General features: G+C 46.5%; 1 protein-coding gene and 1 long non-coding RNA gene across 5 annotated transcripts in view; one reads left to right on the forward strand and one right to left on the reverse strand.

Moving 5' to 3' along the window:
* The window catches only part of kdm6ba (lysine (K)-specific demethylase 6B, a), a 100,535-nt gene that overhangs the window by 81,609 nt on the left and 3,822 nt on the right, over window positions 1-15,104 (forward strand). For all 4 annotated transcript variants that reach the window (XM_073474514.1, XM_073474515.1, XM_073474516.1 and 1 more), the window contains 17 exons: window positions 3,211-3,297; window positions 5,112-5,227; window positions 5,720-5,843; window positions 6,048-6,143; window positions 6,279-6,582; window positions 6,710-6,787; window positions 7,029-7,199; window positions 7,344-7,529; window positions 7,711-8,259; window positions 8,447-12,141; window positions 12,415-12,541; window positions 12,808-12,913; window positions 13,163-13,368; window positions 13,509-13,615; window positions 13,704-13,772; window positions 13,930-14,078; window positions 14,988-15,102. In XM_073474514.1, the coding sequence (XP_073330615.1) occupies window positions 5,725-5,843; window positions 6,048-6,143; window positions 6,279-6,582; window positions 6,710-6,787; window positions 7,029-7,199; window positions 7,344-7,529; window positions 7,711-8,259; window positions 8,447-12,141; window positions 12,415-12,541; window positions 12,808-12,913; window positions 13,163-13,368; window positions 13,509-13,615; window positions 13,704-13,772; window positions 13,930-14,078; window positions 14,988-15,102 (6,077 nt within the window). In that variant the 5' untranslated portion in view covers window positions 3,211-3,297; window positions 5,112-5,227; window positions 5,720-5,724. The remainder of the gene's footprint in view (window positions 1-3,210; window positions 3,298-5,111; window positions 5,228-5,719; window positions 5,844-6,047; window positions 6,144-6,278; window positions 6,583-6,709; window positions 6,788-7,028; window positions 7,200-7,343; window positions 7,530-7,710; window positions 8,260-8,446; window positions 12,142-12,414; window positions 12,542-12,807; window positions 12,914-13,162; window positions 13,369-13,508; window positions 13,616-13,703; window positions 13,773-13,929; window positions 14,079-14,987; window positions 15,103-15,104) is intronic.
* On the reverse strand, window positions 13,381-15,041 carry LOC141003231 (uncharacterized). Its single transcript, XR_012179701.1, has 3 exons — window positions 14,960-15,041; window positions 13,913-14,097; window positions 13,381-13,599 (listed from the first exon to the last, which is right to left on the reverse strand). It is a non-coding gene; the product is annotated as an uncharacterized lncRNA (long non-coding RNA).

The raw sequence follows: 15,104 nt of genomic DNA on the forward strand, positions 1-15,104 counted from the left end.
AGTTGTGTAGTTGAGATGGATGGTAGCAGGAGATAATCGTCCATCATGGAGGTTAGATGTTTCTGTGTTTGTGTGCAGGAACAATGTTTGCCTGCTGTGTCCTCAGCTGACCCATACTGGGCTGACTGAAACTCTGTGTGTGTGTGTGTGTGTGTGTGTGTGTGTGTGTGTGTGTGTGTGTGTGTGTGAGTGTGAGTGAGGATGCGGACGTGATGAAGTTAGCCCGCATCATCGTCTTGGAACGGCATTCGCTGACGTTTACACACGCACAAACAAATAAACATGCGCGTACACGCAGGGTGCCTGGCAACGAGGTGGAGGAGGACGGATGCAGGGGCTGGCTGTTCCTCTGTTCCACACGGTGTGTGTGTGTATGAGAGAGAGAAATGCATGGTGTTTCCTTCAGAACACGATCTCTATCTGGGATGATTATGTAATGGCCAAATGGAGTAGAGAGGGTGAGGGAGGACAGAACAACAGAGAGAGAGAGGGAGAGAGAGAGAGAGAGGGAAGGAGGGCGACAGGACCATGCATGGCCTTTCCGTCATCCTCTGCCAGAGCTTTCCCTCGCTCTATTCTCTGTTATCTGCCATTTCTCCCAGCCTTATCTGGTCACTTCTTATCAGACAGGCTCCACAGTGACTCTACCAGGACAGTAACACTCTCCAGCCACCTGCCGTTACCCCCTCAAGCCTTTAGTTTTCAGTGGTCTCACCCTCTCTCACACTACTACCTCTTGCTCTTTCCCCAGGCACTATTGATTAACACTACCATGCTGCAAAAAGTCAAACCTCCAGTTCAACAAATCATTTATCTTGTATCGATTCTTAAATCTTGAAATGTTATTAAAACAAGTAGTAAAAAGATTTTTTTTTTTTAGTTTTTTCAGGAATGCAGGAAAGAAGTCTTTACACTTGGGCCCATGGATATTTTTTGCAGTGTATGCCCTTACTGCCTCCCCTCGTCTCTCTCCAGTCTATTTTCCTCTCATGGCCTCAGTGTGGTTGTCTGGCTGGGGACCAGAGCAGGCCAGTGGTTGGCAGGGTAGGGTGAGAGTAAATAAATTAAGGCTACTGCAAAGACACGGATGTCATCTGTACATCTTAATTTCAACCGTTTGTTCCCCCCAGCTCATGTAAGTGACTAAGGAAGCTTCCCTGTTCACAGCCACAAGCTTGTGTCTTTGGTTTGTGTGTCACGTGGGATTACGTTGGATTTATTTATTTTGCTTGTGTTTCTTTGTTTGATGCCACAGAGGATTCAACAGAGCTCCTTCGTTTTCCTTGTACCTCGCTGGTTGACGACGGTTGGCACAGCTTTGTCTCTTTGCCAAGGCTCTCTGCTTGGCCCCGCCTCCCAGCTGATAGCTGGTGTTGCCGGGACAATGACTAACTTGCATAACTACGACAACGAGGGTGTTGACAGGAACAGCTCTTTGATGTTGGGTGTCTATGGAGGGGGGAATTTACTTTCAAAAGATGTATGGTGGGGGAATTTTTGATGCATCTGTGAAGTGTGTAATCTGTTTGGTAATAATTGATAAATATATCAGCTGTGTATGCTTTCATTAAGGAGTCAAGACAACAACTGAAGTCCTTAAATAACTTTCACTTAACCTAGATTTATAATCTTTTCAGAGCTGTATGTAGGAACACTGCTTGTTGTGGTTAGATTGAGGAGTCAAAGAAAAAAATCTCACTTCAGAGTAGCACTGAAGCTGTATGTTTTCTCAGTCAAAATTCAAACTTTTTTCCCTCCAGAGTTATAAACACAGTTACCTGAAAGTTTCGTGAATCCAAAACAGTTTGGTCAATATGTTCGTAGAATTTGCCCCATCGTTTCTCTTGAACTTGTGGTCAGGTAGTTTGATTCTTCCCTTGGCCATGAAACCCCCTGCAGCTCTCTGTCGCATCCTGTTTGTCTACCTAAACACACATACACACACAATCAATGCGTGCTGCGCACTTCATAGGAAGCAGAAATGACATCACAAAGTCCGAGAAATTCCCGCAGCTGTCACATCTGTGACGGCACAGGAACACGCCCCCGGTCACCTGACTGTAAGCGGTGTCCCAGGAGGGCGGGTTTAGGCTGAGTGGTTTGGGGTAAGCCCTCTCTCAGGGCGCTGAGTCATCGGGGGGTTCCCCGATAAATGAAATGCGTATCACACAGACGCACTATCACCGATTTCTCCCTACACATGCAGTACTGAATATTAACTCATAGCTGATGTAACCACATGTCATCACTTTGGTATCATCTGATAGAACCTGAGCTGGTATGTAACACTGTCTGCCGTCGGTGTGCACTATCTGGTTTCAGAGTACTGAGTTTCTCACACTGTGCTGGTAGAGTGGCTGTGAGCAATGTGATAGCCAGGGCAGCAACTGGTTTAGACAACCGTTTGGTCACAACAGACATAAACACACACCCTCTATAAAAGTGGTAATTACAACCTCGCCACTGTGTCCCTGTCTGCACTCACAGCTGGGTCTCTTACTAGATTTCTCTTTGTATCTCTCTTTCCTCATTTTTCTTATTTGAAACTCTAACCCTCACCTCCCCTCCCTCCTTTGTCAATAATGCCATGTGTTTTTATTTTTTTATTATGTTCCTCCAGCGCCACTCTTTTACGTGTGATAGTTGACTTAGTCAGGTCGGCTCTTCCTGTTAGAGTGAGATCAGCCTCGTTTGTGTCTGCTCGCCCGCTAAGCTGCACAGTCAGTCTCACCATTGTGTCTGTATGAGAAGAGAATTGAATTTTCAAACCTCTTTATTTGCCAAACACAATTCTTAAATATAATGACATTGCATTTTCAAAAAACTAAAATAAAATGTGTAGAGAAAGAGCCCCCCCTCGCCCCAATGTGTCGACCTCCCCGCTGATTTACCCCTTTGCCTCTGAGCCACCTTCAAGTTTCCACACTGCTCTGAAACCAGGCGTCACCTCAGAACTCAGGAAAGCAGGAGGGGTGAGAGCAGTGACGATTCGCTGCCTAGAAAGTTAGAAAAGAGACACAGCAGGACAAAAAGAAGTTGTCAGTTCATATTGAAAGCAAAGACCACCCTCAGCCCTAAATCATATCACATGCTTTGAAGCTTTAGGTCCATGGCAGTTTTGATCACAACTCTGAGTATTGTGTTTAGTGTGGCTTCGTGTTGTTTTCATGACAGCTTGACATGAATGTTTTTGTCTTCTCTGTCTTTCAGGGTTGAGGAGACCCCAGAGAGATGATTGGCAGCCGAAGCTGAGACTTAACACAACTGTGAATCAATAACTTGGTGCTACTCTAAAAGGTACGCTCAGCATGAGTGTGTGTCTGCCTCAGTATGTCTCAAAGCATGTTGTGTTCAGTCCTGACAGTTAGCCTATCTTCACATAGCAGCAGAGCCGGGTGGATGATGATCCCTGTGAGGTGCAAGAGAGATATAGAGGGGTATGTGTGTGTGTGACTGTATAGCACCCCTCCTGAAGAGCTAAAAGTGTGCAGCGATTGAAATATCCCCTACTGGGCTTTAAATAGAGAGAGAGATCCAGAGATGGTGGGAGGAGGAAAGGAAGAGAAGAGGAACTGGTGGGAGGAAGGACTGCGTATGACCAGAGCTAATTTTGGAAAACTGGTGGAAGAGTGCTGTGCTGAGCTGAGCAAGAGGAATGAATCATAAGCTGTGTGTGTGTGTGTGTGTGTGCACGTCTACACTCCAACTAATGCATTAACCATAACTTGTCACATACTTCAAGATGTTAGCATTATGTCCCTTGAACAGTTAAAGCTGCAATTGATTGAACATCTGGTTTCTTGTACATTACATTACCAATCAAATGTACTTGTCTGATGGGGTTTCAAAATCTTTAAATTCTCAAAAAACTCTTTTACTCTTTTTTTGATTTCCTCGGTTACATCTCCAGTACAAGTATGTGTTTGTTACCATTAGTTCTAAACAGCAGTGGTGAATGTATAGGTGCGAATACATCCTTCTCAGGTTTTGTCAGGGATCTCTTTTGTTGTCTCTTTTGAATCGAGGTACTTTGAAACACAGGCTTCTTTGTATCTTGACACCTTCTGTCTTTTGTATTGTGTGTGAGTGAGTGTGAGTGTGTGTGTTTGTGTGTGTCCGGTGTTTCAGAGAGCAGGGAGGGGAGGGAGTTATCTCTCAGCTTCTTTCATGCGTTCTCTCCTCAACCGCTTTCCTTTGTGTCATCTCGGTGTGTGTGTGTGTGTGTGTGTGTGGGAAGGTGTGTGGGCGTTTTCATGGCACCGTTCCTGCTCTCCACTCCACTCCACCTCCCTCCATCCCTTCCCTCTTCTCGATCTCCATCTTTTCTCCTTAATCTATCCTTCCATCCTGTTCAGACCGTCTGTCGCTGCTGCCCCCCTCTCCCTCTCCATCACGCCTGCCGTAATGAGATTAAACCTTAGTGTATCCACCGGGCATGCACACACACTTTATACACACACCCTTCAGAGCGCTGCAGCACACACACACAATCATCCACTTAAGTGAGCACACTATTCTCTCTCACATGCACTAAATCAGCACAAGCCCGAGACGACCATGCAGCTTGCACACTTGGCATTGCTTCCAACAGCACACACACACTCGCACACAATTGGCATGTGACCAAGGCCTCTCACTCTTAGTCTTTCCCTCTGTCTCTTGTTATCAGGAGGCCCATGGTAAGGATTACAGTAACCCCAGGTCTGTCCTTATAGGTGAGCTCCCCACTGAGCCATCTGGGCCCCAGTAATAATCCTGTTCTTTTCCGACTGGCTCACTGACGCCTCCTACAGGCTGACTGGCTCATAGCAGCCTGATACAGACAAAGACATCATCATGATTTGAGACTTCAAGCCAATTTAAGTTAGGCTTATGTCGCTTCAACGGTGAGAGTTGGATGTAAATAAGGTTAAAGTAAGAGTTTATTTCAGTCTCATTAAGCTCTCCCCTGCCCTACATTCTACTCCTCTCTGCTGGCAAGCTCTCCAATTCACACACATACACACCAACTAGCCTATATAACAGAGAGCCCACTGGTATTTATTGACTTTTCAGTGCGTCTCTGTCTTGCCTGTTCTCATAGTGGCTCTCCTTTTTTTCTGTCTTTGCAGCCTATAGGCTTTTGGGTTCTTGGTGCTACAGCAGTCTGACAGTACAGATATTCTCAGTGTTGGAGTGAGGCCCTCTCTGTGCTGCAGTGGAGGGCTTCACAAACACAGCTAGTTTGGTGAGTAAGAGCTCTCTCATTCACTTTAATGACATACATTTTGTTGTAAGTATATGGTATACAGTTCATAAGGCTGTTACCTTAAAAAAGTCTGCAGTTTGCAGTAGATTATAGAAATATAATGCAATACATGTGGAAATATGTTTAAATCAAGGAATAACATTTCAAATAACTAATGTCTTTTAGATTGCTATATTTAAGTCAGAGGAGAGATGAGATAAGTGAATACATTTCTGAGTCAGAATCCCTCAGCTACAGCCTATAATTTTGATGGGCTAACGAGTAATTGTAGCGCAATAGATTTTTATGGCCATCTTACGAACCCTGGCATTTGCTCCATAATGACACATGATGCCATTTGACCACAAATCCACCAGATGCCATCATGTAAAGATATTTATTAAAAGTTTCAGGTAATTTACACATTTTTTAGGAGTGAATACAGATTAAATTTTACTGATGGTTTGTCTATATGTTTATTTACATCCACAGGCTGGATGCATCACGCAGTAGAGCAGTTTGGCGGGCGTGGCACACGGGATTCCTTCCCTTTGGACGGACTCAACCGGGGACCATGGGCTCCCGTGGGCGGCCGCGCCTGGCAGCCACCTGCCAGGTCTGTAGCCATGACAACACCTACAGAAACTTTAACAAACCTGTTTGTTAACTTAAGTCCATCAGGTTTAACCTGTAATTAGAGTGGTCGAGCTCCATGGTTTACAGCAGAACTGAAGTGAAAGCTGTAATCTACTTAACAACCTTGGTGTGAAAAGACTAAGAAATGTCATCTGACTGTACTGTGTATGCTGTTCCTCATCAGGTGTTCGCCTGGAATGAACCAACACCAACTTCTTTCCCATCTACCTCCTGGTCCTATTGGCGGACTGAACCATCCCAATAAATTCTTTAGTAATGGGTAAGATGAATTACATTTTGAAAGCAGAGGGTAATTAATTTACAGAAAATTATGTGATGAAACAACCTTGTGGTATAATTTTTTCCCCGTTTGTCTTCTATTATTTTACGCTTTTGTCTTTTTTTGGCTGTTAAGGCCCATGCGAGGAGGTGAGAAGCTTGAGCTCCAACAGCCAATGTTACCAAGTCTACAGAGGGAGCAGCAGAGACCTCCTCCTCATCATCTTCATCCTCCACCTCCCCACAGAGCATGGGAGCAACTAGGTCAGCTATATGATTCCCACCTCCCTCCTCAAGGACATCCTGGCATGCCCCTGCCCAATGAGCACTCACTTCGTCTCCATAATGGAGGCTATGCAGGCAGCAGCGGACCTCCCCCCAACCCTCATCATCCCCCCAACCCTCATCATCCCCCCAGCAGGCCAAACCAACTGCTGAAGGTGAGTAACCATGCTTCAGGTGATTTCTTGGCAGATTTATGCACCAGAGTGTCAAAAGACGCATTTTCATAGACGAAACAAAGGACTCTGTTCATGGTTTAATTTATGTGTTTACTGTCTATTTTAGTTTGGGGGTCCTCAGGAGCAGCATATTCCCCGGGGTCCACCATTGCTGGGAGATGAGATGTGGGCTCAGGTGCATCAGGTAGGAGCTCTTTAATTGGCTATGATCATATTTCATCATCCATACGGCGAAACGCTCCCTATTCTGGCTGTCATTTCTGCTGCAACCAGACGGATGAAAGATACTATCCAATCAAAGCCACTGTCACTGAGCTTTTGGCTGAATATTTCAGCAAAAGAATGTTTTTGAACTGACACTGCAATAATTGCACTAGTTCTCTTCATCTGCCACAACACTGATCCTTTGGTTTTTCCATTCACAGCAGAGGGGCTACCCAGGGAAGATGGTGGGGGGCCAGCTGAAGAGACCGGGCCCTCCATTGGGAGAGCACTCTGTTATTCAGCACACTCCTCCACCATCACTGCACCCGTCCTCTCGCCCAGCTGTTGAGGACTGCCCCAGCCCCAGCAAGAGGAAAAAGAGTTCGGATCAGGTAAACGACAAGAACATTTTTTTTCTGTTATGGCAAAAGAGCCACAAGTGGCAAATTGTAACCTAAGTTCTTGATTTTTGCTGCATTTTTTGTTTGTCATTTTTGTAAGTTGTATATTTGAATCATGTCCCGCTCCCCGTGCAGGTATCCCATCCTGGACTGCAGCGTTTCCCTGGACAGTCTTTGTTATCTCAGCCCCAGCCGTCAGTCCACCACCTCCCTCCAAAACCTGCCTTCTGGAACCCCCTTCACAAGAACAACAGCACTCCTTGGCAGCCCCAGACTTCTGACCGCAAGAACCCTCCATCACAGGAGTTCCAGGTCCGAACAGTAAGAAAAAGTCCCTTCATTAGACATGTGATTATTAAGTGTTTTACTATTGACTGTAATCAATGGGTAAACTGTTAATGGATTGAGCGGTTTCATATTGATTCTATTATCTGTCTGAACCTGACAGAGTATTGTTTGCTGTGCTGTAAATACGTTTATATCATCCTCTGTTGTTTTACAGGAAAACAACAAACAAGGAATGGGCAGCTACACCCAAAAGTCCTCTCCTGCCACTTCAAACCTCTCCCCTCTACCAAACTCCTCTCCTGGAAGCTACAACCAGGGATGTGCTCCTCAGCTCCAGAAAGACACATTCCAACCTCAGGCTGTTAACCAGCAGTCCCCTCACTCCTCCTATCCTAGCCCTAGCTCCAAACTGGGGCTAGCTCCACCCTGCCAGGCCATGGAGTCTCATGGTCCCCGCAACCAGAGAGGCCCTCTCATTGGGGGCCAAGGTGGCAGACAAGCTACCTCTCACACTGCATCCACCCCAACTAGGGGAGACAGAGATCAACACGTACATGCCCAGTCTTCACCAGCAAACCCTCCTGCAACCAGCAACAACAGCAGCAGCGGCAGCAGTGTGCCTTACAGCCACTTCCAGCCTCATCCAGGGCTGGGGCACCAGGGTCCCCCTCCTCCTGCCAGCAGCACCTCAGTACCTCAGCAACAGCAAAGTGGGTCCCATGAGGCCTGGAGATACCAGAGCAGGCCCAGCAGTCACTCTCTAGTGAGTACAAGTCATTCATACTCATTTGTACCATGTCCATATCAGCTTGTTCTTCTGATGTCATGAGTGTTATTTAATATAATGCAATAGGTGTTTTGACTCAATTTAATTTAACTGTTACACTAACTGCAGTTGTTACAATAGTGATTGAAATCAAATTAATTGATTGTTCTGTATGTCTCTTCAGGAGTCGGGCATCTACAGGCCTCCAGGACTGCTACCTCAGCGCCAGCAGAGCCACAATCAGGTCGTGGAAGGTCGGGTTCCAGGTCACTCCCAGCATCACCATCATGTCAGCCCACCTTTGACCCCAACCAACTCCACTCCAACTTCTGTCATCACCCCCAATCTTCCTATATCACAGGCCTCCTGCTCCATCGGTGGCTACAGTGGCAGCTCTAGAGGTGTTACAATGGCTGGTATATCTTCGCTAACCACATCACCCCCTGCTGGTTGCCCTGTTAACAATGGCAGCAGTAATAACAGTTGGCAGAGAAGAAGAGAGCCAGTGCCCCAAACTTCCACCAATGGCGTCACTAGCCCCACCTCTCAGATGGATGCTCTGATGCAGCCAGGATGTCAGAGAGGCCAAGCTGCCACTGCCAACCAGTCTCACCAACAGGGGCTGCCCAGACCACAACAGCAGGGATCCACCAAGCTGCAGCCCATGAAGGGGAAGACATCATATTACACTCAGGCTGAACTGGAGCAGAGTCCTGCATTTTCCTCATCATCTTCATTGTTCTCCTCAAGGCACCAGAGGGCAGGGGACAGTGTGATCACAAGCAGAGTTTCAAATCCTCTTCCTAGCTCTCCTACTACATACTGCCCAGCTCCTCGCTCCACTGTCAACACTGCCCCTCAGCCATCCAGTCCAGCCCTGTCCTCCAGACTGCATCATCAGCCACAATCTGCTTCGACACAGGCGTACTCTCACCCCCAGTTTCGTCCACCAGCTCCAACCGCTGTCCCTCGATCCATTGAAGAGGCTCTAGACAAGCTCGACGCCGAGCTTGAGGGTCACATGCAAGCCGAAGAAAGGAAGAAGAGGGACAGAGAGGAGCAAGAGAGAAAAATGAGAGAAGAGGAGAGGCGGAAGAGAGAGTGGGAGATGAGACAAAAGCGGGATGAGGAGAGGAAAAGGAAAGAACTGGAAAAGAAGGAGGAGGAGAGGAAGAAGAGAGAAATGGATAGACAAGAGGAGGAGAGGAGGAGGAGAGAATGGGAGAGGCAGGAGCAGGAGAGAAAAAGGAGGCAAGAAGAGGAGCGGAGGAGGAGAGAAGCAGAGAGGCTGGAAGAGGAAAGGAAAAAGAGAGAACGGGAGAGGCAAGAAGAGGAGAGGAAAAGGAGAGAATGGGAGAGGCAAGAAGAGGAGAGGAAAAGGAGAGAGTGGGAGAGGAAAGAGCAGGAGAGGAAGAGGAGAGACTGGGAGAGGCAGGAGGAGGAGAGGAAGAGCAGGGAGGCAGAGAGGCAGGAGAGAAAGAAGAGAGAATTGGAGAGGCAGGAGGAAGAAAAACAAAGACAAAGAGATTTGGAGAGAAAAGAGGAGAAAAAGAGGATGGAGCGAAAGAGGGAGGAGGAACTGTGCAGTGCAAAAGGTAAAGAGCAAACTGCTATTGAAAATTTGGAGAGACTGCTCTCTGGCAACTCCTCCTCAACACCCCCACCTCCTCGTCTGTCTTCTGTTACTGCACCTCCTTCAGGTTCATTGCCCCCCAACTCCCAGGCTTCTCCCCCCTACCCTTGGCTAAGTCGTGGTGGCATTCCCTCTTGTCCACCAGGCCAAACAGCCATCACTACTACTCCTGTAGAGAGGCTGCGGCCGCCCCCTCTTACACCCCAGACTGAATATGCCAGAGAAAAGCAGCGGCAGAGAGAGATGTGGAGCAACAACGGCGGAACGACTTTCAGTCCCTCATCAACACACAATACCTCAGGGATGAATCAGTCAGTATACCCCAACAAGCCCCCGGCAATGCAAGCCGCACCCAACCAATCCAAAGACTCAGCTAGGGACAGGGACAGCAGCCAACACTCTCTCCCTACCTTAGCACTTAGAGAGCCCCCCAAACTCTATCAGGCTTTTCCCAGAGAAAATCTTCCACCACCACCTCAGTCCTCCAGCTCCACTAGGGGAGTCCTCAACAAGCAGGTGACAGGAAGCGGTTTGGAGAATGCCAGCAGCTGTGGCACTGACTCTGACAGTGCTCAGTTTGAAGAAGAGCCGTCCGAGTTGTCCACATTGTTACCTGATGGTCTGGCTAACATCATGGCTATGCTGGATGAATCTATCAAGAAGGAAGAGGAGATGTATAACACTGAAAAGTCTGGGTCGACTGGTCTCCTGGACAACTTTTCACCGAGCGTTCAGCCCATCAACAGCTACCTGTGTGCTCCAGATCTGATTCCAGCAACAAAGCATCAGCCCAACCAGGAAGACTTTGGATCCAATCCACATGCTAGCCCTCCTGTGCTCAGCCGCCAAGGCTCTCTGGCATCCCCTTGCAGCCGAACATCCTCTCTCAATGAGGAGGATGAGGATTACCTTAAACCTTCTCCTAATGTTCCTCTCAACCATAAACAGTCAATGGATATGGGAATGGGAGTAGGGAACACCAATTACCGCCACAGTGACCTGGCTAAACTTTATGGCCTCCCTGAGCAGACTAAAAGTGAGGCTGATGAGGAGGACGATGAAGAGGATTCTGAGACCCCATCCTGTTCTCCACCACCCCAAAGACCCCACCTCCATCAAACAGGTGTAAACAGCATGTTCAAGTCCCTGGCAACAGTCCTAGAGAGCCAGAAGTATGCTTACCGTGGTGGGCCGTTTGGGAGACCCCCTCCATCAGCGCTGGTTGGGGTCAAATATTCCTCTTCACTGTCACTGGGTCCTGACATCTGCCGCCAGCAGCAAGGCAGTTCACCCACGTCTGATTCAACCAATCCACCATTCAGTCCAGCAGTCCCACCTTTGAAGTCCTCTCCTCCTCTGCTGGAGAACAAGAAACTGAAAATAGAGGATGCTGATATTTGGAGAGATGATGAAGAATCAACGGAGGAAAGATTCAACTCTACCAAACATGAGAGTATTCCTACCATAAGTCCTATTAAGGTGGTCAAGGAGGAGCAACTGCTGACAACCATCTCTGAGTCTTCTCTGGCAGAGTTGGGCAAGAGTTGCGAGGTCATGCTCAGTCGACAGTCACTCCCTAAAAAGAACTCGCTTGATAAGTCTGATATCAAAGTGGAGGACAGACACAAACCTGAGAAAGTAAAGGAACACAGAGAAAAAGACAGAAACAGAGATAGAGAGAGGGAGAAAGAGAAGAAGAGGAAGCATGGTCACAGCCACAGTAGCAGCAGGAAGCACGAAGACAGGAAAGAAAAGAAGAAGCATCGAGAAAAGAGAGAAGAGATGGCAAACTCCTCTTCCTCTTCATCGTCTTCCTCTCATTCCAGCTCCAGCCACAAGCGGCACAAGGATGGCAAGAGCCATAAGGAGAAAAAGGATCGTAGAATTCTTGGTGACCTCAACCTCCAGAGCAAGGAGGGGTCTGAAAAGAATCGTGGTCATTATGACGCAGATAAAAAGAAGCGCAAGGAGGCATCCAGTGCTAGCTCCAGCAGTGAACAGGAGCATGCAGAAGGTTCTTCCAAGCACAAAAGTGGCTCTGAATCTGGTTCCTCATTAGGTTCAACAGACTTCTTGAAACTGAAGGCACTGTCAGATGGGCCACCCAAGGAGCTGAAGATTCGCCTGATCAAAGTGGAAAGCGGGGACCGGGAGACATTCATTGCCTCTGAGGTGGAGGAAAAGAGGATCCCACTGGAAGATATCTGCATCAAGAACACTGCCAGTGAAATCATCAGGTCCTGCAAGTAAGTACACTGTAGAGAACTTTTGTGAAAATGCAGCTACTATGAAATTTCACTCAGCCTTTTTTCATAACTCAGGGAATCATGAAACTCATGAATGTTGGCACCTTCCTTCATTACCTTTCTAATATTCTTATGAAGTATTTAAGAATTAGATCATCTATTTGCCATGAACAAAGACAAATCATCCATCAGGTGGCTGTCATGCACAGTACTAATAATAGAAAGTTGTGTTTTGTACTTTTGCATCTGTTAACATATTATCTTCTGTTCCAGGGGAGCCAGAGTGAAAGGGAAGTTCAGAGAATCTTACTTGCTCCCAGCCTTCTCTGTCAAGCCCATCATGACCTCAGAGGAACCCATACCTAGAGAGAAACTCAACCCCCCTACACCCAGCATCTATGTACGTCACTGTGTCCACAACATTTTATCCATTATTATACATGGTAGTGAACAGTCAAGTCCGATTATAGACCAAGTAGTTTTAATCAGAAAAGCACACAAACAATACATTCTTTACAGCAACAAAAGTGGCCTAGTATGTAGTGTACACTGATAGTCGGTGATGACACACATGTGCTGCCACCTTGTGGCGATTCATTGTAGATGAAGACACATAAGCAGCAACGGTTTGTTACAGTGAGCTGACAAGATTTTTCTTCCCTGCAGTTGGAGAGTAAGAGGGATGCCTTCTCACCTGTGTTGCTGCAGTTCTGTACAGACCCCAAAAACCCTGTTACTGTCATCAGAGGCCTGGCTGGATCTCTCCGACTCAGTAAGTTTACACATTACATTTATTTGCCTTCAAAACACATGGTAAGCCCTCCTGATACATCTGGGTTAAAGAAATTGTGAATCCAAGTATCTAGCTACTAAATACAGTCTTCCATACAGACCTTGTTTTGACTAATTAGTTATACACAAATATATCATGGATTTACATCATCACTACTGCTCTCTTGTCTAAGCAATTGCATATCTGACTCAGAAGTATGTTCCTAATGTTCCCTCTAATTGTTTTTAGACCTGGGGCTGTTTTCTACAAAGTCACTAGTGGAAGCCAATGCAGAGCAGGCGGTGGAGGTTAGGACTCAGGTGCAGCAACCTGCTGATGAGAACTGGGACCCCACTGGGACAGGTCAGACATGGCCGTGTGAGAGCAGCCGCTCCCACACCACCATCGCAAAGTATGCCCAATACCAGGCCTCCAGCTTCCAAGAGAGTCTACAGGTATGTGTTCTACTACTGCTGCCATCACTATTTCTCTGTACTTGTATAGTGTATATTTCAGTTAAATTGTTATGTCAGGACTTCCATGTTTGTGCATTGTGCCGTGATCCAGCTGTTAAACATGTGATCTGTGTCTTCAGGAGGAGAAAGGCAGCGATGAGGAGGATGAAGATGATGATGAGAAGGAAAAGAAGCCATCCAACAGTTCTGAAACTCCCAGCAAGGACATCTCTAAAGAAAGTGGCAGGTAAAGTGTTAAAAGAGCAAAAAGTTGACTCACTCACTCAATTGTTTTGCAGTTTGAAGTAATACATAGATGTGTTTCTTTTCCTCAGTGCTGAGCAGAAACCAGTGGGGAAGATCATTAAATTTGGCACCAACATTGACCTCTCGGATCCCAAGAGGTGAGCAACCTACACATTTCACCAAAATTTATGTAGCAACATAAAGGAGGTCTCCATTTTATGCATTGCCCTACAATGGTCATGTCTCAATACTGCAGCATGATTGTGACTAAAGCTCCTTTGTACTATTTACTACATACCTGTTGTCTCCACTCAGGTGGAAGTCCCAGCTTCAGGAGTTGCAGAAGCTGCCAGCATTTATGCGTGTAGCATCCAGTGGAAACATGCTGAGCCACGTTGGACACACCATCCTCGGCATGAACACTGTCCAGCTCTACATGAAGGTCCCGGGAAGCCGAACACCAGGTAAAGGACATTGACACGCCTTTATGTTTGAAATAAGAGGAAGACACATTCAGTTAAACTACAGTATGTAACATATACCCCTTTTCCACTGGTAAAAAAATCCCACTTAAACCCGCTAAGATTGGGCTTTTTTGTGCAATGGGAATGTTTAAACTCTGCATTTACAGCCGGGTCAATTGACTCTGCAGTAGACCCGGGCCTTTTTTCACCTGGGTTCATCTTGGCTTTGATCTAAACGTAAGACCTGGGGGAACACGCCAATTTCCACCATGCAAATGATTCATTGTCATTGGTGGTGGCGTCTAAATAAAGAAGGAATCTGGGATGCCGTCTATTAAGGACGTTTTATTACTGGACACAGTGTTGGAGGTGGAGCCCTGCGAAAAGCTGCTCAGTGGTGTTTTGAAGCCAAAAAAGCTTGACTTCCCGGCCGTGAAATACCTGGATCGCCGGCTAACTTGAAGGGGGATAAAATAATTTAAACGTGGGCTCTTCTAGACTTTCCAAATGTTATTGACAGAATGGCTCAAATGTTGACAGTCAAACGAGTCATTTTGCAGGGGTTGTGACGCTCAAAATAATTCATCCATTGTTTTACAGACGCATCTTTCACAATGGATCAATTATTGTTTTCTCTTCTGTAACAAATGTTTCCAGAGCAGTCGTGACGTGACGTCAGCGACGTACAACATAATGCTTCAGTTAAAAAAAAAAAAATCACAGCCTTGCCTGTGGGAATGGAATCAATAGGTGATCTTTAGCAGGTCGACCCGCATTTAAAAAAACCTGTGTAGACCCGCTAATTTTGGTGGAAAAGCGGTAATAAAGAACTATGTGGATTAAGAACTGTTAAAATCTAAATAAAAAAAAACATGAAATACCATAAGTATATTCTGTTGTTGTCAACAGGTCACCAGGAGAACAATAACTTTTGCTCAGTGAACATCAACATTGGCCCTGGAGACTGTGAATGGTTCTCTGTCCATGAGAACTACTGGCATGCCATCAGTGACTTCTGTGAAAAGT

This window comes from Pagrus major, chromosome 10 (assembly GCF_040436345.1).
Source record: "Pagrus major chromosome 10, Pma_NU_1.0".
NCBI classification, from domain to species: domain Eukaryota; kingdom Metazoa; phylum Chordata; class Actinopteri; order Spariformes; family Sparidae; genus Pagrus; species Pagrus major.